We start from the raw sequence: 22,500 nt of genomic DNA, 5'->3' as shown, positions 1-22,500 counted from the left end.
CTTCCCAGTCAGCCATAAAGATATTGGCATAGGCCGGCGCAAATTTTTTACCCATAGCCGTGCCCTTTACTTGTAAATAGAAGTTCTCTTCAAATTCGAAATCATTTCTTGTTAAGTTAATTTCCAATAGTTTTAACAGTTCTTTATCCGGTCGCTTGGAATCTGGGTATCTATCAAAGATCTTTTTAACTGCTGTCAGTCCTGACGGGGTATCTATATTTGTATATAAATTATTTATATCAATTGTGAACAGAATGGACTCCATTGGAATCTCAAATTCTCTAATTTTCTCAATGAAATGACAAGTATCTTTTATGTAGGAATCATGTTTGGTGGAAAGTGGATTCAAATAATGGTCCAAAAATTCGGCTGTTCGGTATGTTTCGCTACTACAGTCCGAGACGATCGGCCTGCCAGGGGGAACTTCGAAAGGAACCGTCCAGGATTCTGGGCTCTTGTGGATTTTAGGGAGTATATAGAATCTACGGGCTCGTGGTTCAGTGTCTCCTTTCAAATACCTCCTTTGATGCCCATTGATGAATTTTTTCTCATACAGAGTATCTAAAATATTGTTTACCACTTGTATGGTTTGTGGAAAAATCGGTGCATCAAGTTTGTGATAATACGCCGTATTGTTGAGTTGTGTATAAGCCTCTGTTGTGTATTGTTCTCGACTAAGAACCACCACGGCACTGCCCTTATCCGCTGGTTTTATAACAATCTGCGTATTATGAATCAGCTCCCGAAGTGCTGTGACTTCCTGCTGTGTTAAATTTGGTTTTTCTTGTTTTGGTCTAAAATGTTTATGAAAACTTTTCTTATCCTGTTCAATTAATGATTTGATTGATTCTGGTAATGAACTAATTGTCGGTGTCCATACAGAGGGAGGTCTGAAGGGTAAAGCTTTCTCCCGTCCTGTGGATTTAAAGTGGGAGGCCAGCATTAGTCTACGGTGATAATTTTGTATATCAAATTCCGTTTGCATTTTCTGATTAGTCAATAAGTTTATTGTGGGTATAAAGTTGAGTCCTCTATTAAGGAGACTCAATTGGTCTGTGGACAGTTTAACATTCTTAGCTAAAACCACGACATTCTTGAACACTGGAGACCTTGCAAACTCAGGCCCTTCTGTTATGGGAGTAAGGGAATTTACAAGTTTAAATGAGTCAGCCAGTGGTTAAGGATGGCGGCAGCCGTTGGTTTAGACCAATGGACATTGTCCGCCTCCGTGGTGAAATTCGATCCGTGGATAGCCAAGATGTGTCTTGTGTTGGCCGTAATGTATGTGTTGAGCTGCCGCAGGGATACCTGTTCCTTCATCGGTAATTGACGAGAAAAGTTCAGTTGCGGGATCCAAATTTTGGCCGAGGGAAATTGTTTTTTTGCTATACGGAGTGCTGCTTGGACTTGTTTCATTGTGGTCTCTCTGATTTTTTGTCCTCTACAATTGATCCCAAAGGCCAGTACCACATTCTTAACCAACGTCAAATGTTTAGTTTTAGAGAGGATTGCTGCCGCGTGACGGAAATTCGCCCCGGGATAGCTCTCTATTTGGACATTTTGATTATGGTAAGGTGGGATTCTTGCCAAATTGGAGTCACCTAAAATTATGTTTTCTTTCAGGGTTGTCAAGGTCCATTCAGACATCTTTTGTCTGCTATGAATGTGTTTCCGCACTTTGCATGGAGCCAGTTCTGGCGTGATCACAACCGCTGTGGATGCGGAGGGCGTAGACTGTGACCAACCCATAGCTAGCAACTCCGATTGGTTGGATGATGTTGCTGGACCGTCCGGGTCAGACGATTTTTGGGGGGTCAAGTCTGACGAAGAAATTGGCGATATGGGGTTTTCTTTAGCCAGTTCCCACAACGTTTCCTGTAGACTGAGGTCACGCGATGTAAATGGGGTCAAGTCGATGAGGGGGGTCTCCTCCATCACTGTGATATCCAAGAGAGAGCTGTCCTCTGGAATCACACTACCATCCCTCTTCTGACGTGAACGAGTAGATCTCTGTTCCTTAGGTGATCTACGTGGAGGTGTGGAGATCGGTATAGGGGTGTCCTCCTGATCAACTTCATCGGGCCGGTATGGTGACCAGTCAGACGCTCGTTCAGTCATTGTGCCCACTGTTGTAGTTGTTGTCTGTTTGGTGTTGTTTGGGTGTATGTCCACTGTGATTACACGTGTGTTAATTTGATTTGGGGTTGGAATTGCCTTTGGGTCTGGATTCACGGTAGAATTTGTAGTTATTTCTCCGTGTGCTGGTGGAATCTGCACTGGTATGAGTGTAGTACTGAGTGTATTTTCATGTGGTGGTGGGATCTGTTGAACTGTGTCTGGTGTCTGTCCGGTTTGTCCTGCTATGGGTATTGCTGTGGGTGTATCTCCAAGTTGTGTGGTTGCAACCCCGTCTTGGGTTTTGTGGGCTTCCGCGCTTGATGTGATCAAAGCTTGAGCATGGTCTATGACCTCTTGTTTAATGTGTGGGAGATTTCTGTGAGCCCATCTAGTGGCTACCAAAAAGGGTTCCTTCCAGTCTGAAATTCCCTCTTTGAACATCATCTCCAAAGCGTCCTCCAAAACCTCTTTATAATGTTGTTCAAGAATTATCAGTGTGTTGTAACCCCAGTTTTTTGCGTTACCCAAAATTAGATCCTTGGTCTCCGACTTCGGAAAGGCTGGCTTAATCATGTTGGACAAATTGTCAACCATCCGAGCAATCATTTTGGGTTCTGGGGTATCTGCTTTTGGAGCCACATTTTGCAGGTGGTGTACTGTTTTTATGACTTTGTAGGTCTGTCGTGTCAGGTTAGCAAATGCAGGGCTGGCAGGTATGGCCTGAGCTGAAGAACGTGCATTGGTTGTGCGTCCAGATTGGACCACTGAGGCATAGGAGCGAGGTGGAACACCCAACCGGGCCCCGGTCCAGTCTGGGCGAGGGCGTGGACCCAGGGGAGGCGCAGGCCGGTTAGGAAAGAAGGCAGGAGCCCCTCCTCTTCCACCTAAGCGGGAGGGGGGAAATGCACGGTCCATCCCCCAGTAGTCTCGCCCTCTCTGGTGCCAGGGTGGTCGGGCGTCACCTCCTCGCTGCTGACTGGGTGGACCGTAGCGTTGGCGACGCCGGCCATACCGAACCACGGTCCAACCATTGTTGTTGTCATCATACATTATGGTTTGTTGTTGTTTTTAATAATGTATGAGAGATTGTACAAATGGTTAAATTAAATAATGTGTGTGTGTATGGTGTGTGTGTGTGTGTGTATGCGTGTGTGTGTGTCTGTGTGTGTCTGTGTTCCTAATAATATGAATTTAACAATTTATGGACTAAGATATATATTTTTTTGGATGTTTTTTTGAGTTTTTTTAATTTTTTTGATTGATTTTTTTAGGTTGTTTTTTAGAGATAAAAGAAAAAAAGGCAAAAAAAATATATATATTTATATGGTAAATTCTAACAAGTGCCCGTCGCGACGTTTCGACCTGTTGAGGTCTTCTTCAGGCATGGGCACAAATAGAACATAAAAAAGAAAAGAAGAAAAGGTCTGTTCGGTGTCTTGGCTTCTGCTAACAATCAGGAGATGTTGTCCCTCAGCGAGTCAGAGCAAGAATGAACCTAAGTTGCTGTGCAACTAAATAAATCCCTCCCCTCATGCTTTGTAAAATAAGTCCCTCCCCTCATGCTTTGTAAAACCAAAACATCTTTTTAACTCTTTGTTTCCAACTAGGATTTTATAATTGTAATATGATTATATGAATGGTTAGTATTATGTGTATATATGATAATGACTTTATTTTTCTAAGTATGCGTATTATATTTTACTGCATTTGTTAATTCAGCAATCAACTGATATTTAGATAAGGTAATTGATTTATTTATTAAGATTTTTATATTTATTAATGACTTTTCAATATTATTTTTTAGGGGGGGTGGGGTTTCAGGTCTTTGGCGGAACTTTTTGAGCAGATTTTATTGGTTGAGTTTATGATGATTGGGTGGGGGATAGGGTTGTGGGTTAGGGTTAGGGTTAGGGTTAGGGTTAGGGGTTAGGGTTAGGGTTAGGGTTAGGGTTAGGGTTAGGGGTTAGGGTTAGGGTTAGGGTTAGGGTTAGGGGGGTTAGGGTTAGGGTTAGGGTTAGGGTTAGGGTTAGGGTTATGGATCAGGAAATGGGGTGAGGGTTGGGATTAGAGTTGGGAATTGGGAAACGGGGTCAGGGTAGGATAGTGGTTGGGTTTAGAAAGGGGTATAGGGAACTAGGGAGGTAGTTTGAAGCTAAGTATTTACCAAAATTTTAAGGATATAAATTATTTGGGACTTTTAACTATAATATTTGTCATTTAATCCAGTTGGCTCTAGGGTGTGTAGACGATATATCCATTTGGTCTCCGCCCTTTTTCTGTCCCGGTTCTTCCAGTAACGGTTACCTTCTAGACCTGCCACCTTCAGGGCATCTAATCCATGGGACAGGAAGTGCCTGACCAGGGTTGTATGTGAGTTTATTTTATGTTTAATGTTGTAGCGATGTTGTGCCATTCTGGTCGAGATTGAGTTTTTTGTTTCCCCCACATACTGTAAATGACAGATTTTGCACATTATAAGATATATGCAATTAGTTGTACTGGTGTCAAAATTTTGTGAAATTTGAAAGATCATTTTATTAGTTTGATTACGTACAAATTTTAATCCAGAAAAGTAGGATGGTTGTCTCCGTTTTGGTTTCTTTTGCCGTAAGGGTTTTAGTCTCGCCGTAACCAATATGTCCTGCAGGTTTTTGTTTTTCCTGTAGGCTGAAATCAATTGATGAGTGTTACCAAGGTTGGTGTTTAGCACAATTTGTTTAAAATTAGTCTTTAGATGAAAGTTTAGAGCCGAATTATTGGAGGAAAATGTGGTTATTAATGGAATCACCCTTTTGTCAAATGGGACCTTGGGGATTTGAAAACCTTTCAAGCAGGCTCTTAGGAAAGTACGGCCATATCCTCGACCGCGAAGGGCCTTGAAGAGGATCCTCACCGCTTCCCAGAAATCCTGCTCTCTCGTACAAATGCGCTTGAAACGCAAGAGTTGTGATTTAATTATTCCCGTGAATGTGTGTTTAGGATGAAAGCTGTCTCTATGTAAAAGTGCGTGTGTATCCGTGTTCTTAAAATAAACTTTGACATCCAATATCTTGTCTTCCTTGAAATTTGGTCCTTTGAATGTTGTTGTGTCCAAAAAGTCAACACTTTGTTTGTTCACCGTTGTCTTTATTCTGATGGAAGGGTCATGTGTATCGAGGATTTTGAAGAACCCCTCCAGATCCTTCTGTGATCCAGTCCATATCCCCCAGATATCGTCTAGATATCTGAGAAAATAAAGTGGTTTTTGTGGGCATTTGGGAAGGACCCCTTCTTCCCAGTCAGCCATAAAGATATTGGCATAGGCCGGCGCAAATTTTTTACCCATAGCCGTGCCCTTTACTTGTAAATAGAAGTTCTCTTCAAATTCGAAATCATTTCTTGTTAAGTTAATTTCCAATAGTTTTAACAGTTCTTTATCCGGTCGCTTGGAATCTGGGTATCTATCAAAGATCTTTTTAACTGCTGTCAGTCCTGACGGGGTATCTATATTTGTATATAAATTATTTATATCAATTGTGAACAGAATGGACTCCATTGGAATCTCAAATTCTCTAATTTTCTCAATGAAATGACAAGTATCTTTTATGTAGGAATCATGTTTGGTGGAAAGTGGATTCAAATAATGGTCCAAAAATTCGGCTGTTCGGTATGTTTCGCTACTACAGTCCGAGACGATCGGCCTGCCAGGGGGAACTTCGAAAGGAACCGTCCAGGATTCTGGGCTCTTGTGGATTTTAGGGAGTATATAGAATCTACGGGCTCGTGGTTCAGTGTCTCCTTTCAAATACCTCCTTTGATGCCCATTGATGAATTTTTTCTCATACAGAGTATCTAAAATATTGTTTACCACTTGTATGGTTTGTGGAAAAATCGGTGCATCAAGTTTGTGATAATACGCCGTATTGTTGAGTTGTGTATAAGCCTCTGTTGTGTATTGTTCTCGACTAAGAACCACCACGGCACTGCCCTTATCCGCTGGTTTTATAACAATCTGCGTATTATGAATCAGCTCCCGAAGTGCTGTGACTTCCTGCTGTGTTAAATTTGGTTTTTCTTGTTTTGGTCTAAAATGTTTATGAAAACTTTTCTTATCCTGTTCAATTAATGATTTGATTGATTCTGGTAATGAACTAATTGTCGGTGTCCATACAGAGGGAGGTCTGAAGGGTAAAGCTTTCTCCCGTCCTGTGGATTTAAAGTGGGAGGCCAGCATTAGTCTACGGTGATAATTTTGTATATCAAATTCCGTTTGCATTTTCTGATTAGTCAATAAGTTTATTGTGGGTATAAAGTTGAGTCCTCTATTAAGGAGACTCAATTGGTCTGTGGACAGTTTAACATTCTTAGCTAAAACCACGACATTCTTGAACACTGGAGACCTTGCAAACTCAGGCCCTTCTGTTATGGGAGTAAGGGAATTTACAAGTTTAAATGAGTCAGCCAGTGGTTAAGGATGGCGGCAGCCGTTGGTTTAGACCAATGGACATTGTCCGCCTCCGTGGTGAAATTCGATCCGTGGATAGCCAAGATGTGTCTTGTGTTGGCCGTAATGTATGTGTTGAGCTGCCGCAGGGATACCTGTTCCTTCATCGGTAATTGACGAGAAAAGTTCAGTTGCGGGATCCAAATTTTGGCCGAGGGAAATTGTTTTTTTGCTATACGGAGTGCTGCTTGGACTTGTTTCATTGTGGTCTCTCTGATTTTTTGTCCTCTACAATTGATCCCAAAGGCCAGTACCACATTCTTAACCAACGTCAAATGTTTAGTTTTAGAGAGGATTGCTGCCGCGTGACGGAAATTCGCCCCGGGATAGCTCTCTATTTGGACATTTTGATTATGGTAAGGTGGGATTCTTGCCAAATTGGAGTCACCTAAAATTATGTTTTCTTTCAGGGTTGTCAAGGTCCATTCAGACATCTTTTGTCTGCTATGAATGTGTTTCCGCACTTTGCATGGAGCCAGTTCTGGCGTGATCACAACCGCTGTGGATGCGGAGGGCGTAGACTGTGACCAACCCATAGCTAGCAACTCCGATTGGTTGGATGATGTTGCTGGACCGTCCGGGTCAGACGATTTTTGGGGGGTCAAGTCTGACGAAGAAATTGGCGATATGGGGTTTTCTTTAGCCAGTTCCCACAACGTTTCCTGTAGACTGAGGTCACGCGATGTAAATGGGGTCAAGTCGATGAGGGGGGTCTCCTCCATCACTGTGATATCCAAGAGAGAGCTGTCCTCTGGAATCACACTACCATCCCTCTTCTGACGTGAACGAGTAGATCTCTGTTCCTTAGGTGATCTACGTGGAGGTGTGGAGATCGGTATAGGGGTGTCCTCCTGATCAACTTCATCGGGCCGGTATGGTGACCAGTCAGACGCTCGTTCAGTCATTGTGCCCACTGTTGTAGTTGTTGTCTGTTTGGTGTTGTTTGGGTGTATGTCCACTGTGATTACACGTGTGTTAATTTGATTTGGGGTTGGAATTGCCTTTGGGTCTGGATTCACGGTAGAATTTGTAGTTATTTCTCCGTGTGCTGGTGGAATCTGCACTGGTATGAGTGTAGTACTGAGTGTATTTTCATGTGGTGGTGGGATCTGTTGAACTGTGTCTGGTGTCTGTCCGGTTTGTCCTGCTATGGGTATTGCTGTGGGTGTATCTCCAAGTTGTGTGGTTGCAACCCCGTCTTGGGTTTTGTGGGCTTCCGCGCTTGATGTGATCAAAGCTTGAGCATGGTCTATGACCTCTTGTTTAATGTGTGGGAGATTTCTGTGAGCCCATCTAGTGGCTACCAAAAAGGGTTCCTTCCAGTCTGAAATTCCCTCTTTGAACATCATCTCCAAAGCGTCCTCCAAAACCTCTTTATAATGTTGTTCAAGAATTATCAGTGTGTTGTAACCCCAGTTTTTTGCGTTACCCAAAATTAGATCCTTGGTCTCCGACTTCGGAAAGGCTGGCTTAATCATGTTGGACAAATTGTCAACCATCCGAGCAATCATTTTGGGTTCTGGGGTATCTGCTTTTGGAGCCACATTTTGCAGGTGGTGTACTGTTTTTATGACTTTGTAGGTCTGTCGTGTCAGGTTAGCAAATGCAGGGCTGGCAGGTATGGCCTGAGCTGAAGAACGTGCATTGGTTGTGCGTCCAGATTGGACCACTGAGGCATAGGAGCGAGGTGGAACACCCAACCGGGCCCCGGTCCAGTCTGGGCGAGGGCGTGGACCCAGGGGAGGCGCAGGCCGGTTAGGAAAGAAGGCAGGAGCCCCTCCTCTTCCACCTAAGCGGGAGGGGGGAAATGCACGGTCCATCCCCCAGTAGTCTCGCCCTCTCTGGTGCCAGGGTGGTCGGGCGTCACCTCCTCGCTGCTGACTGGGTGGACCGTAGCGTTGGCGACGCCGGCCATACCGAACCACGGTCCAACCATTGTTGTTGTCATCATACATTATGGTTTGTTGTTGTTTTTAATAATGTATGAGAGATTGTACAAATGGTTAAATTAAATAATGTGTGTGTGTATGGTGTGTGTGTGTGTGTGTATGCGTGTGTGTGTGTCTGTGTGTGTCTGTGTTCCTAATAATATGAATTTAACAATTTATGGACTAAGATATATATTTTTTTGGATGTTTTTTTGAGTTTTTTTAATTTTTTTGATTGATTTTTTTAGGTTGTTTTTTAGAGATAAAAGAAAAAAAGGCAAAAAAAATATATATATTTATATGGTAAATTCTAACAAGTGCCCGTCGCGACGTTTCGACCTGTTGAGGTCTTCTTCAGGCATGGGCACAAATAGAACATAAAAAAGAAAAGAAGAAAAGGTCTGTTCGGTGTCTTGGCTTCTGCTAACAATCAGGAGATGTTGTCCCTCAGCGAGTCAGAGCAAGAATGAACCTAAGTTGCTGTGCAACTAAATAAATCCCTCCCCTCATGCTTTGTAAAATAAGTCCCTCCCCTCATGCTTTGTAAAACCAAAACATCTTTTTAACTCTTTGTTTCCAACTAGGATTTTATAATTGTAATATGATTATATGAATGGTTAGTATTATGTGTATATATGATAATGACTTTATTTTTCTAAGTATGCGTATTATATTTTACTGCATTTGTTAATTCAGCAATCAACTGATATTTAGATAAGGTAATTGATTTATTTATTAAGATTTTTATATTTATTAATGACTTTTCAATATTATTTTTTAGGGGGGGTGGGGTTTCAGGTCTTTGGCGGAACTTTTTGAGCAGATTTTATTGGTTGAGTTTATGATGATTGGGTGGGGGATAGGGTTGTGGGTTAGGGTTAGGGTTAGGGTTAGGGTTAGGGGTTAGGGTTAGGGTTAGGGTTAGGGTTAGGGTTAGGGGTTAGGGTTAGGGTTAGGGTTAGGGTTAGGGGGGTTAGGGTTAGGGTTAGGGTTAGGGTTAGGGTTAGGGTTATGGATCAGGAAATGGGGTGAGGGTTGGGATTAGAGTTGGGAATTGGGAAACGGGGTCAGGGTAGGATAGTGGTTGGGTTTAGAAAGGGGTATAGGGAACTAGGGAGGTAGTTTGAAGCTAAGTATTTACCAAAATTTTAAGGATATAAATTATTTGGGACTTTTAACTATAATATTTGTCATTTAATCCAGTTGGCTCTAGGGTGTGTAGACGATATATCCATTTGGTCTCCGCCCTTTTTCTGTCCCGGTTCTTCCAGTAACGGTTACCTTCTAGACCTGCCACCTTCAGGGCATCTAATCCATGGGACAGGAAGTGCCTGACCAGGGTTGTATGTGAGTTTATTTTATGTTTAATGTTGTAGCGATGTTGTGCCATTCTGGTCGAGATTGAGTTTTTTGTTTCCCCCACATACTGTAAATGACAGATTTTGCACATTATAAGATATATGCAATTAGTTGTACTGGTGTCAAAATTTTGTGAAATTTGAAAGATCATTTTATTAGTTTGATTACGTACAAATTTTAATCCAGAAAAGTAGGATGGTTGTCTCCGTTTTGGTTTCTTTTGCCGTAAGGGTTTTAGTCTCGCCGTAACCAATATGTCCTGCAGGTTTTTGTTTTTCCTGTAGGCTGAAATCAATTGATGAGTGTTACCAAGGTTGGTGTTTAGCACAATTTGTTTAAAATTAGTCTTTAGATGAAAGTTTAGAGCCGAATTATTGGAGGAAAATGTGGTTATTAATGGAATCACCCTTTTGTCAAATGGGACCTTGGGGATTTGAAAACCTTTCAAGCAGGCTCTTAGGAAAGTACGGCCATATCCTCGACCGCGAAGGGCCTTGAAGAGGATCCTCACCGCTTCCCAGAAATCCTGCTCTCTCGTACAAATGCGCTTGAAACGCAAGAGTTGTGATTTAATTATTCCCGTGAATGTGTGTTTAGGATGAAAGCTGTCTCTATGTAAAAGTGCGTGTGTATCCGTGTTCTTAAAATAAACTTTGACATCCAATATCTTGTCTTCCTTGAAATTTGGTCCTTTGAATGTTGTTGTGTCCAAAAAGTCAACACTTTGTTTGTTCACCGTTGTCTTTATTCTGATGGAAGGGTCATGTGTATCGAGGATTTTGAAGAACCCCTCCAGATCCTTCTGTGATCCAGTCCATATCCCCCAGATATCGTCTAGATATCTGAGAAAATAAAGTGGTTTTTGTGGGCATTTGGGAAGGACCCCTTCTTCCCAGTCAGCCATAAAGATATTGGCATAGGCCGGCGCAAATTTTTTACCCATAGCCGTGCCCTTTACTTGTAAATAGAAGTTCTCTTCAAATTCGAAATCATTTCTTGTTAAGTTAATTTCCAATAGTTTTAACAGTTCTTTATCCGGTCGCTTGGAATCTGGGTATCTATCAAAGATCTTTTTAACTGCTGTCAGTCCTGACGGGGTATCTATATTTGTATATAAATTATTTATATCAATTGTGAACAGAATGGACTCCATTGGAATCTCAAATTCTCTAATTTTCTCAATGAAATGACAAGTATCTTTTATGTAGGAATCATGTTTGGTGGAAAGTGGATTCAAATAATGGTCCAAAAATTCGGCTGTTCGGTATGTTTCGCTACTACAGTCCGAGACGATCGGCCTGCCAGGGGGAACTTCGAAAGGAACCGTCCAGGATTCTGGGCTCTTGTGGATTTTAGGGAGTATATAGAATCTACGGGCTCGTGGTTCAGTGTCTCCTTTCAAATACCTCCTTTGATGCCCATTGATGAATTTTTTCTCATACAGAGTATCTAAAATATTGTTTACCACTTGTATGGTTTGTGGAAAAATCGGTGCATCAAGTTTGTGATAATACGCCGTATTGTTGAGTTGTGTATAAGCCTCTGTTGTGTATTGTTCTCGACTAAGAACCACCACGGCACTGCCCTTATCCGCTGGTTTTATAACAATCTGCGTATTATGAATCAGCTCCCGAAGTGCTGTGACTTCCTGCTGTGTTAAATTTGGTTTTTCTTGTTTTGGTCTAAAATGTTTATGAAAACTTTTCTTATCCTGTTCAATTAATGATTTGATTGATTCTGGTAATGAACTAATTGTCGGTGTCCATACAGAGGGAGGTCTGAAGGGTAAAGCTTTCTCCCGTCCTGTGGATTTAAAGTGGGAGGCCAGCATTAGTCTACGGTGATAATTTTGTATATCAAATTCCGTTTGCATTTTCTGATTAGTCAATAAGTTTATTGTGGGTATAAAGTTGAGTCCTCTATTAAGGAGACTCAATTGGTCTGTGGACAGTTTAACATTCTTAGCTAAAACCACGACATTCTTGAACACTGGAGACCTTGCAAACTCAGGCCCTTCTGTTATGGGAGTAAGGGAATTTACAAGTTTAAATGAGTCAGCCAGTGGTTAAGGATGGCGGCAGCCGTTGGTTTAGACCAATGGACATTGTCCGCCTCCGTGGTGAAATTCGATCCGTGGATAGCCAAGATGTGTCTTGTGTTGGCCGTAATGTATGTGTTGAGCTGCCGCAGGGATACCTGTTCCTTCATCGGTAATTGACGAGAAAAGTTCAGTTGCGGGATCCAAATTTTGGCCGAGGGAAATTGTTTTTTTGCTATACGGAGTGCTGCTTGGACTTGTTTCATTGTGGTCTCTCTGATTTTTTGTCCTCTACAATTGATCCCAAAGGCCAGTACCACATTCTTAACCAACGTCAAATGTTTAGTTTTAGAGAGGATTGCTGCCGCGTGACGGAAATTCGCCCCGGGATAGCTCTCTATTTGGACATTTTGATTATGGTAAGGTGGGATTCTTGCCAAATTGGAGTCACCTAAAATTATGTTTTCTTTCAGGGTTGTCAAGGTCCATTCAGACATCTTTTGTCTGCTATGAATGTGTTTCCGCACTTTGCATGGAGCCAGTTCTGGCGTGATCACAACCGCTGTGGATGCGGAGGGCGTAGACTGTGACCAACCCATAGCTAGCAACTCCGATTGGTTGGATGATGTTGCTGGACCGTCCGGGTCAGACGATTTTTGGGGGGTCAAGTCTGACGAAGAAATTGGCGATATGGGGTTTTCTTTAGCCAGTTCCCACAACGTTTCCTGTAGACTGAGGTCACGCGATGTAAATGGGGTCAAGTCGATGAGGGGGGTCTCCTCCATCACTGTGATATCCAAGAGAGAGCTGTCCTCTGGAATCACACTACCATCCCTCTTCTGACGTGAACGAGTAGATCTCTGTTCCTTAGGTGATCTACGTGGAGGTGTGGAGATCGGTATAGGGGTGTCCTCCTGATCAACTTCATCGGGCCGGTATGGTGACCAGTCAGACGCTCGTTCAGTCATTGTGCCCACTGTTGTAGTTGTTGTCTGTTTGGTGTTGTTTGGGTGTATGTCCACTGTGATTACACGTGTGTTAATTTGATTTGGGGTTGGAATTGCCTTTGGGTCTGGATTCACGGTAGAATTTGTAGTTATTTCTCCGTGTGCTGGTGGAATCTGCACTGGTATGAGTGTAGTACTGAGTGTATTTTCATGTGGTGGTGGGATCTGTTGAACTGTGTCTGGTGTCTGTCCGGTTTGTCCTGCTATGGGTATTGCTGTGGGTGTATCTCCAAGTTGTGTGGTTGCAACCCCGTCTTGGGTTTTGTGGGCTTCCGCGCTTGATGTGATCAAAGCTTGAGCATGGTCTATGACCTCTTGTTTAATGTGTGGGAGATTTCTGTGAGCCCATCTAGTGGCTACCAAAAAGGGTTCCTTCCAGTCTGAAATTCCCTCTTTGAACATCATCTCCAAAGCGTCCTCCAAAACCTCTTTATAATGTTGTTCAAGAATTATCAGTGTGTTGTAACCCCAGTTTTTTGCGTTACCCAAAATTAGATCCTTGGTCTCCGACTTCGGAAAGGCTGGCTTAATCATGTTGGACAAATTGTCAACCATCCGAGCAATCATTTTGGGTTCTGGGGTATCTGCTTTTGGAGCCACATTTTGCAGGTGGTGTACTGTTTTTATGACTTTGTAGGTCTGTCGTGTCAGGTTAGCAAATGCAGGGCTGGCAGGTATGGCCTGAGCTGAAGAACGTGCATTGGTTGTGCGTCCAGATTGGACCACTGAGGCATAGGAGCGAGGTGGAACACCCAACCGGGCCCCGGTCCAGTCTGGGCGAGGGCGTGGACCCAGGGGAGGCGCAGGCCGGTTAGGAAAGAAGGCAGGAGCCCCTCCTCTTCCACCTAAGCGGGAGGGGGGAAATGCACGGTCCATCCCCCAGTAGTCTCGCCCTCTCTGGTGCCAGGGTGGTCGGGCGTCACCTCCTCGCTGCTGACTGGGTGGACCGTAGCGTTGGCGACGCCGGCCATACCGAACCACGGTCCAACCATTGTTGTTGTCATCATACATTATGGTTTGTTGTTGTTTTTAATAATGTATGAGAGATTGTACAAATGGTTAAATTAAATAATGTGTGTGTGTATGGTGTGTGTGTGTGTGTGTATGCGTGTGTGTGTGTCTGTGTGTGTCTGTGTTCCTAATAATATGAATTTAACAATTTATGGACTAAGATATATATTTTTTTGGATGTTTTTTTGAGTTTTTTTAATTTTTTTGATTGATTTTTTTAGGTTGTTTTTTAGAGATAAAAGAAAAAAAGGCAAAAAAAATATATATATTTATATGGTAAATTCTAACAAGTGCCCGTCGCGACGTTTCGACCTGTTGAGGTCTTCTTCAGGCATGGGCACAAATAGAACATAAAAAAGAAAAGAAGAAAAGGTCTGTTCGGTGTCTTGGCTTCTGCTAACAATCAGGAGATGTTGTCCCTCAGCGAGTCAGAGCAAGAATGAACCTAAGTTGCTGTGCAACTAAATAAATCCCTCCCCTCATGCTTTGTAAAATAAGTCCCTCCCCTCATGCTTTGTAAAACCAAAACATCTTTTTAACTCTTTGTTTCCAACTAGGATTTTATAATTGTAATATGATTATATGAATGGTTAGTATTATGTGTATATATGATAATGACTTTATTTTTCTAAGTATGCGTATTATATTTTACTGCATTTGTTAATTCAGCAATCAACTGATATTTAGATAAGGTAATTGATTTATTTATTAAGATTTTTATATTTATTAATGACTTTTCAATATTATTTTTTAGGGGGGGTGGGGTTTCAGGTCTTTGGCGGAACTTTTTGAGCAGATTTTATTGGTTGAGTTTATGATGATTGGGTGGGGGATAGGGTTGTGGGTTAGGGTTAGGGTTAGGGTTAGGGTTAGGGGTTAGGGTTAGGGTTAGGGTTAGGGTTAGGGTTAGGGTTAGGGTTAGGGTTAGGGTTAGGGTTAGGGGTTAGGGTTAGGGTTAGGGTTAGGGTTAGGGTTAGGGTTAGGGTTAGGGTTAGGGTTAGGGTTAGGGTTAGGGTTAGGGTTAGGGTTAGGGTTAGGGTTAGGGTTAGGGTTAGGGTTAGGGTTAGGGTTAGGGTTAGGGTTAGGGTTAGGGTTAGGGTTAGGGTTAGGGTTAGGGTTAGGGTTAGGGTTAGGGTTAGGGTTAGGGTTAGGGTTAGGGTTAGGGTTAGGGTTAGGGTTAGGGTTAGGGTTAGGGTTAGGGTTAGGGTTAGGGTTAGGGTTAGGGTTAGGGTTAGGGTTAGGGGTTAGGGGTTAGGGTTAGGGTTAGGGTTAGGGTTAGGGTTAGGGTTAGGGTTAGGGTTAGGGTTAGGGTTAGGGTTAGGGTTAGGGTTAGGGTTAGGGTTAGGGTTAGGGTTAGGGTTAGGGTTAGGGTTAGGGTTAGGGTTAGGGTTAGGGTTAGGGTTAGGGTTAGGGTTAGGGTTAGGGTTAGGGTTAGGGTTAGGGTTAGGGTTAGGGTTAGGGTTAGGGTTAGGGTTAGGGTTAGGGTTAGGGTTAGGGTTAGGGTTAGGGTTAGGGTTAGGGTTAGGGTTAGGGTTAGGGTTAGGGTTAGGGTTAGGGTTAGGGTTAGGGTTAGGGTTAGGGTTAGGGTTAGGGTTAGGGTTAGGGTTAGGGTTAGGGTTAGGGTTAGGGTTAGGGTTAGGGTTAGGGTTAGGGTTAGGGTTAGGGTTAGGGTTAGGGTTAGGGTTAGGGTTAGGGTTAGGGTTAGGGTTAGGGTTAGGGTTAGGGTTAGGGTTAGGGTTAGGGTTAGGGTTAGGGTTAGGGTTAGGGTTAGGGTTAGGGTTAGGGTTAGGGTTAGGGTTAGGGTTAGGGTTAGGGTTAGGGTTAGGGTTAGGGTTAGGGTTAGGGTTAGGGTTAGGGTTAGGGTTAGGGTTAGGGTTAGGGTTAGGGTTAGGGTTAGGGTTAGGGTTAGGGTTAGGGTTAGGGTTAGGGTTAGGGTTAGGGTTAGGGTTAGGGTTAGGGTTAGGGTTAGGGTTAGGGTTAGGGTTAGGGTTAGGGTTAGGGTTAGGGTTAGGGTTAGGGTTAGGGTTAGGGTTAGGGTTAGGGTTAGGGTTAGGGTTAGGGTTAGGGTTAGGGTTAGGGTTAGGGTTAGGGTTAGGGTTAGGGTTAGGGTTAGGGTTAGGGTTAGGGTTAGGGTTAGGGTTAGGGTTAGGGTTAGGGTTAGGGTTAGGGTTAGGGTTAGGGTTAGGGTTAGGGTTAGGGTTAGGGTTAGGGTTAGGGTTAGGGTTAGGGTTAGGGTTAGGGTTAGGGTTAGGGTTAGGGTTAGGGTTAGGGTTAGGGTTAGGGTTAGGGTTAGGGTTAGGGTTAGGGTTAGGGTTAGGGTTAGGGTTAGGGTTAGGGTTAGGGTTAGGGTTAGGGTTAGGGTTAGGGTTAGGGTTAGGGTTAGGGTTAGGGTTAGGGTTAGGGTTAGGGTTAGGGTTAGGGTTAGGGTTAGGGTTAGGGTTAGGGTTAGGGTTAGGGTTAGGGTTAGGGTTAGGGTTAGGGTTAGGGTTAGGGTTAGGGTTAGGGTTAGGGTTAGGGTTAGGGTTAGGGTTAGGGTTAGGGTTAGGGTTAGGGTTAGGGTTAGGGTTAGGGTTAGGGTTAGGGTTAGGGTTAGGGTTAGGGTTAGGGTTAGGGTTAGGGTTAGGGTTAGGGTTAGGGTTAGGGTTAGGGTTAGGGTTAGGGTTAGGGTTAGGGTTAGGGTTAGGGTTAGGGTTAGGGTTAGGGTTAGGGTTAGGGTTAGGGTTAGGGTTAGGGTTAGGGTTAGGGTTAGGGTTAGGGTTAGGGTTAGGGTTAGGGTTAGGGTTAGGGTTAGGGTTAGGGTTAGGGTTAGGGTTAGGGTTAGGGTTAGGGTTAGGGTTAGGGTTAGGGTTAGGGTTAGGGTTAGGGTTAGGGTTAGGGTTAGGGTTAGGGTTAGGGTTAGGGTTAGGGTTAGGGTTAGGGTTAGGGTTAGGGTTAGGGTTAGGGTTAGGGTTAGGGTTAGGGTTAGGGTTAGGGTTAGGGTTAGGGTTAGGGTTAGGGTTAGGGTTAGGGTTAGGGTTAGGGTTAGGGTTAGGGTTAGGGTTAGGGTTAGGGTTAGGGTTAGGGTTAGGGTTAGGGTTAGGGTTAGGGTTAGGGTTAGGGTTAGGGTTAGGGTTAGGGTTAGGGTTAGGGTTAGGGTTAGGGTTAGGGTTAGGGTTAGGGTTAGGGTTAGGGTTAGGGTTAGGGTTAGGGTTAGGGTTAGGGTTAGGGTTAGGGTTAGGGTTAGGGTTAGGGTTAGGGTTAGGGTTAGGGTTAGGGTTAGGGTTAGGGTTAGGGTTAGGGTTAGGGTTAGGGTTAGGGTTAGGGTTAGGGTTAGGGTTAGGGTTAGGGTTAGGGTTAGGGTTAGGGTTAGGGTTAGGGTTAGGGTTAGGGTTAGGGTTAGGGTTAGGGTTAGGGTTAGGGTTAGGGTTAGGGTTAGGGTTAGGGTTAGGGTTAGGGTTAGGGTTAGGGTTAGGGTTAGGGTTAGGGTTAGGGTTAGGGTTAGGGTTAGGGTTAGGGTTAGGGTTAGGGTTAGGGTTAGGGTTAGGGTTAGGGTTAGGGTTAGGGTTAGGGTTAGGGTTAGGGTTAGGGTTAGGGTTAGGGTTAGGGTTAGGGTTAGGGTTAGGGTTAGGGTTAGGGTTAGGGTTAGGGTTAGGGTTAGGGTTAGGGTTAGGGTTAGGGTTAGGGTTAGGGTTAGGGTTAGGGTTAGGGTTAGGGTTAGGGTTAGGGTTAGGGTTAGGGTTAGGGTTAGGGTTAGGGTTAGGGTTAGGGTTAGGGTTAGGGTTAGGGTTAGGGTTAGGGTTAGGGTTAGGGTTAGGGTTAGGGTTAGGGTTAGGGTTAGGGTTAGGGTTAGGGTTAGGGTTAGGGTTAGGGTTAGGGTTAGGGTTAGGGTTAGGGTTAGGGTTAGGGTTAGGGTTAGGGTTAGGGTTAGGGTTAGGGTTAGGGTTAGGGTTAGGGTTAGGGTTAGGGTTAGGGTTAGGGTTAGGGTTAGGGTTAGGGTTAGGGTTAGGGTTAGGGTTAGGGTTAGGGTTAGGGTTAGGGTTAGGGTTAGGGTTAGGGTTAGGGTTAGGGTTAGGGTTAGGGTTAGGGTTAGGGTTAGGGTTAGGGTTAGGGTTAGGGTTAGGGTTAGGGTTAGGGTTAGGGTTAGGGTTAGGGTTAGGGTTAGGGTTAGGGTTAGGGTTAGGGTTAGGGTTAGGGTTAGGGTTAGGGTTAGGGTTAGGGTTAGGGTTAGGGTTAGGGTTAGGGTTAGGGTTAGGGTTAGGGTTAGGGTTAGGGTTAGGGTTAGGGTTAGGGTTAGGGTTAGGGTTAGGGTTAGGGTTAGGGTTAGGGTTAGGGTTAGGGTTAGGGTTAGGGTTAGGGTTAGGGTTAGGGTTAGGGTTAGGGTTAGGGTTAGGGTTAGGGTTAGGGTTAGGGTTAGGGTTAGGGTTAGGGTTAGGGTTAGGGTTAGGGTTAGGGTTAGGGTTAGGGTTAGGGTTAGGGTTAGGGTTAGGGTTAGGGTTAGGGTTAGGGTTAGGGTTAGGGTTAGGGTTAGGGTTAGGGTTAGGGTTAGGGTTAGGGTTAGGGTTAGGGTTAGGGTTAGGGTTAGGGTTAGGGTTAGGGTTAGGGTTAGGGTTAGGGTTAGGGTTAGGGTTAGGGTTAGGGTTAGGGTTAGGGTTAGGGTTAGGGTTAGGGTTAGGGTTAGGGTTAGGGTTAGGGTTAGGGTTAGGGTTAGGGTTAGGGTTAGGGTTAGGGTTAGGGTTAGGGTTAGGGTTAGGGTTAGGGTTAGGGTTAGGGTTAGGGTTAGGGTTAGGGTTAGGGTTAGGGTTAGGGTTAGGGTTAGGGTTAGGGTTAGGGTTAGGGTTAGGGTTAGGGTTAGGGTTAGGGTTAGGGTTAGGGTTAGGGTTAGGGTTAGGGTTAGGGTTAGGGTTAGGGTTAGGGTTAGGGTTAGGGTTAGGGTTAGGGTTAGGGTTAGGGTTAGGGTTAGGGTTAGGGTTAGGGTTAGGGTTAGGGTTAGGGTTAGGGTTAGGGTTAGGGTTAGGGTTAGGGTTAGGGTTAGGGTTAGGGTTAGGGTTAGGGTTAGGGTTAGGGTTAGGGTTAGGGTTAGGGTTAGGGTTAGGGTTAGGGTTAGGGTTAGGGTTAGGGTTAGGGTTAGGGTTAGGGTTAGGGTTAGGGTTAGGGTTAGGGTTAGGGTTAGGGTTAGGGTTAGGGTTAGGGTTAGGGTTAGGGTTAGGGTTAGGGTTAGGGTTAGGGTTAGGGTTAGGGTTAGGGTTAGGGTTAGGGTTAGGGTTAGGGTTAGGGTTAGGGTTAGGGTTAGGGTTAGGGTTAGGGTTAGGGTTAGGGTTAGGGTTAGGGTTAGGGTTAGGGTTAGGGTTAGGGTTAGGGTTAGGGTTAGGGTTAGGGTTAGGGTTAGGGTTAGGGTTAGGGTTAGGGTTAGGGTTAGGGTTAGGGTTAGGGTTAGGGTTAGGGTTAGGGTTAGGGTTAGGGTTAGGGTTAGGGTTAGGGTTAGGGTTAGGGTTAGGGTTAGGGTTAGGGTTAGGGTTAGGGTTAGGGTTAGGGTTAGGGTTAGGGTTAGGGTTAGGGTTAGGGTTAGGGTTAGGGTTAGGGTTAGGGTTAGGGTTAGGGTTAGGGTTAGGGTTAGGGTTAGGGTTAGGGTTAGGGTTAGGGTTAGGGTTAGGGTTAGGGTTAGGGTTAGGGTTAGGGTTAGGGTTAGGGTTAGGGTTAGGGTTAGGGTTAGGGTTAGGGTTAGGGTTAGGGTTAGGGTTAGGGTTAGGGTTAGGGTTAGGGTTAGGGTTAGGGTTAGGGTTAGGGTTAGGGTTAGGGTTAGGGTTAGGGTTAGGGTTAGGGTTAGGGTTAGGGTTAGGGTTAGGGTTAGGGTTAGGGTTAGGGTTAGGGTTAGGGTTAGGGTTAGGGTTAGGGTTAGGGTTAGGGTTAGGGTTAGGGTTAGGGTTAGGGTTAGGGTTAGGGTTAGGGTTAGGGTTAGGGTTAGGGTTAGGGTTAGGGTTAGGGTTAGGGTTAGGGTTAGGGTTAGGGTTAGGGTTAGGGTTAGGGTTAGGGTTAGGGTTAGGGTTAGGGTTAGGGTTAGGGTTAGGGTTAGGGTTAGGGTTAGGGTTAGGGTTAGGGTTAGGGTTAGGGTTAGGGTTAGGGTTAGGGTTAGGGTTAGGGTTAGGGTTAGGGTTAGGGTTAGGGTTAGGGTTAGGGTTAGGGTTAGGGTTAGGGTTAGGGTTAGGGTTAGGGTTAGGGTTAGGGTTAGGGTTAGGGTTAGGGTTAGGGTTAGGGTTAGGGTTAGGGTTAGGGTTAGGGTTAGGGTTAGGGTTAGGGTTAGGGTTAGGGTTAGGGTTAGGGTTAGGGTTAGGGTTAGGGTTAGGGTTAGGGTTAGGGTTAGGGTTAGGGTTAGGGTTAGGGTTAGGGTTAGGGTTAGGGTTAGGGTTAGGGTTAGGGTTAGGGTTAGGGTTAGGGTTAGGGTTAGGGTTAGGGTTAGGGTTAGGGTTAGGGTTAGGGTTAGGGTTAGGGTTAGGGTTAGGGTTAGGGTTAGGGTTAGGGTTAGGGTTAGGGTTAGGGTTAGGGTTAGGGTTAGGGTTAGGGTTAGGGTTAGGGTTAGGGTTAGGGTTAGGGTTAGGGTTAGGGTTAGGGTTAGGGTTAGGGTTAGGGTTAGGGTTAGGGTTAGGGTTAGGGTTAGGGTTAGGGTTAGGGTTAGGGTTAGGGTTAGGGTTAGGGTTAGGGTTAGGGTTAGGGTTAGGGTTAGGGTTAGGGTTAGGGTTAGGGTTAGGGTTAGGGTTAGGGTTAGGGTTAGGGTTAGGGTTAGGGTTAGGGTTAGGGTTAGGGTTAGGGTTAGGGTTAGGGTTAGGGTTAGGGTTAGGGTTAGGGTTAGGGTTAGGGTTAGGGTTAGGGTTAGGGTTAGGGTTAGGGTTAGGGTTAGGGTTAGGGTTAGGGTTAGGGTTAGGGTTAGGGTTAGGGTTAGGGTTAGGGTTAGGGTTAGGGTTAGGGTTAGGGTTAGGGTTAGGGTTAGGGTTAGGGTTAGGGTTAGGGTTAGGGTTAGGGTTAGGGTTAGGGTTAGGGTTAGGGTTAGGGTTAGGGTTAGGGTTAGGGTTAGGGTTAGGGTTAGGGTTAGGGTTAGGGTTAGGGTTAGGGTTAGGGTTAGGGTTAGGGTTAGGGTTAGGGTTAGGGTTAGGGTTAGGGTTAGGGTTAGGGTTAGGGTTAGGGTTAGGGTTAGGGTTAGGGTTAGGGTTAGGGTTAGGGTTAGGGTTAGGGTTAGGGTTAGGGTTAGGGTTAGGGTTAGGGTTAGGGTTAGGGTTAGGGTTAGGGTTAGGGTTAGGGTTAGGGTTAGGGTTAGGGTTAGGGTTAGGGTTAGGGTTAGGGTTAGGGTTAGGGTTAGGGTTAGGGTTAGGGTTAGGGTTAGGGTTAGGGTTAGGGTTAGGGTTAGGGTTAGGGTTAGGGTTAGGGTTAGGGTTAGGGTTAGGGTTAGGGTTAGGGTTAGGGTTAGGGTTAGGGTTAGGGTTAGGGTTAGGGTTAGGGTTAGGGTTAGGGTTAGGGTTAGGGTTAGGGTTAGGGTTAGGGTTAGGGTTAGGGTTAGGGTTAGGGTTAGGGTTAGGGTTAGGGTTAGGGTTAGGGTTAGGGTTAGGGTTAGGGTTAGGGTTAGGGTTAGGGTTAGGGTTAGGGTTAGGGTTAGGGTTAGGGTTAGGGTTAGGGTTAGGGTTAGGGTTAGGGTTAGGGTTAGGGTTAGGGTTAGGGTTAGGGTTAGGGTTAGGGTTAGGGTTAGGGTTAGGGTTAGGGTTAGGGTTAGGGTTAGGGTTAGGGTTAGGGTTAGGGTTAGGGTTAGGGTTAGGGTTAGGGTTAGGGTTAGGGTTAGGGTTAGGGTTAGGGTTAGGGTTAGGGTTAGGGTTAGGGTTAGGGTTAGGGTTAGGGTTAGGGTTAGGGTTAGGGTTAGGGTTAGGGTTAGGGTTAGGGTTAGGGTTAGGGTTAGGGTTAGGGTTAGGGTTAGGGTTAGGGTTAGGGTTAGGGTTAGGGTTAGGGTTAGGGTTAGGGTTAGGGTTAGGGTTAGGGTTAGGGTTAGGGTTAGGGTTAGGGTTAGGGTTAGGGTTAGGGTTAGGGTTAGGGTTAGGGTTAGGGTTAGGGTTAGGGTTAGGGTTAGGGTTAGGGTTAGGGTTAGGGTTAGGGTTAGGGTTAGGGTTAGGGTTAGGGTTAGGGTTAGGGTTAGGGTTAGGGTTAGGGTTAGGGTTAGGGTTAGGGTTAGGGTTAGGGTTAGGGTTAGGGTTAGGGTTAGGGTTAGGGTTAGGGTTAGGGTTAGGGTTAGGGTTAGGGTTAGGGTTAGGGTTAGGGTTAGGGTTAGGGTTAGGGTTAGGGTTAGGGTTAGGGTTAGGGTTAGGGTTAGGGTTAGGGTTAGGGTTAGGGTTAGGGTTAGGGTTAGGGTTAGGGTTAGGGTTAGGGTTAGGGTTAGGGTTAGGGTTAGGGTTAGGGTTAGGGTTAGGGTTAGGGTTAGGGTTAGGGTTAGGGTTAGGGTTAGGGTTAGGGTTAGGGTTAGGGTTAGGGTTAGGGTTAGGGTTAGGGTTAGGGTTAGGGTTAGGGTTAGGGTTAGGGTTAGGGTTAGGGTTAGGGTTAGGGTTA

The 22,500-nt window shown here is 45.0% G+C and overlaps 3 protein-coding genes across 3 annotated transcripts in view; all 3 read right to left on the bottom strand.

The window, feature by feature from the left end:
• LOC147136971 (uncharacterized) overlaps positions 1–2,118 on the bottom strand; it is a 9,008-nt gene extending 6,890 nt beyond the window's left edge. Inside the window, exons 1-2 of the mRNA XM_086050000.1 lie at positions 1,746–2,118; positions 1–423 (exon numbers count right to left, since the gene is read on the bottom strand). The exon at positions 1–423 is cut by the window's left edge and continues 482 nt beyond it. Coding sequence (XP_085906126.1) covers positions 1–423; positions 1,746–2,118 — 796 coding nt within the window. The remainder of the gene's footprint in view (positions 424–1,745) is intronic.
• A 686-nt stretch (positions 2,119–2,804) lies between these two features.
• On the bottom strand, positions 2,805–7,506 carry LOC147136970 (uncharacterized). The gene is made up of 3 exons (XM_086049999.1): positions 7,134–7,506; positions 4,907–5,811; positions 2,805–3,002 (listed from the first exon to the last, which is right to left on the bottom strand). Exons 1-3 carry the CDS (start codon positions 7,504–7,506, stop codon positions 2,805–2,807), a joined length of 1,476 nt encoding a protein of 491 aa, XP_085906125.1.
• Positions 7,507–8,192: 686 nt separating this feature from the next.
• LOC147136969 (uncharacterized) lies at positions 8,193–12,894 on the bottom strand. Its single transcript, XM_086049998.1, has 3 exons — positions 12,522–12,894; positions 10,295–11,199; positions 8,193–8,390 (listed from the first exon to the last, which is right to left on the bottom strand). The coding sequence occupies exons 1-3, from the start codon at positions 12,892–12,894 to the stop codon at positions 8,193–8,195; spliced, it is 1,476 nt and encodes a 491-aa protein (XP_085906124.1).
• Between the last annotated feature and the right edge of the window lie 9,606 nt (positions 12,895–22,500).

This window comes from Filicampus tigris, chromosome 13 (assembly GCF_054856515.1).
Source record: "Filicampus tigris isolate MCC_2025a chromosome 13, RoL_Ftig_1.0, whole genome shotgun sequence".
In the NCBI taxonomy this organism is placed as follows: domain Eukaryota; kingdom Metazoa; phylum Chordata; class Actinopteri; order Syngnathiformes; family Syngnathidae; genus Filicampus; species Filicampus tigris.
This window is presented reverse-complemented; position numbering and strand designations above follow the sequence as displayed.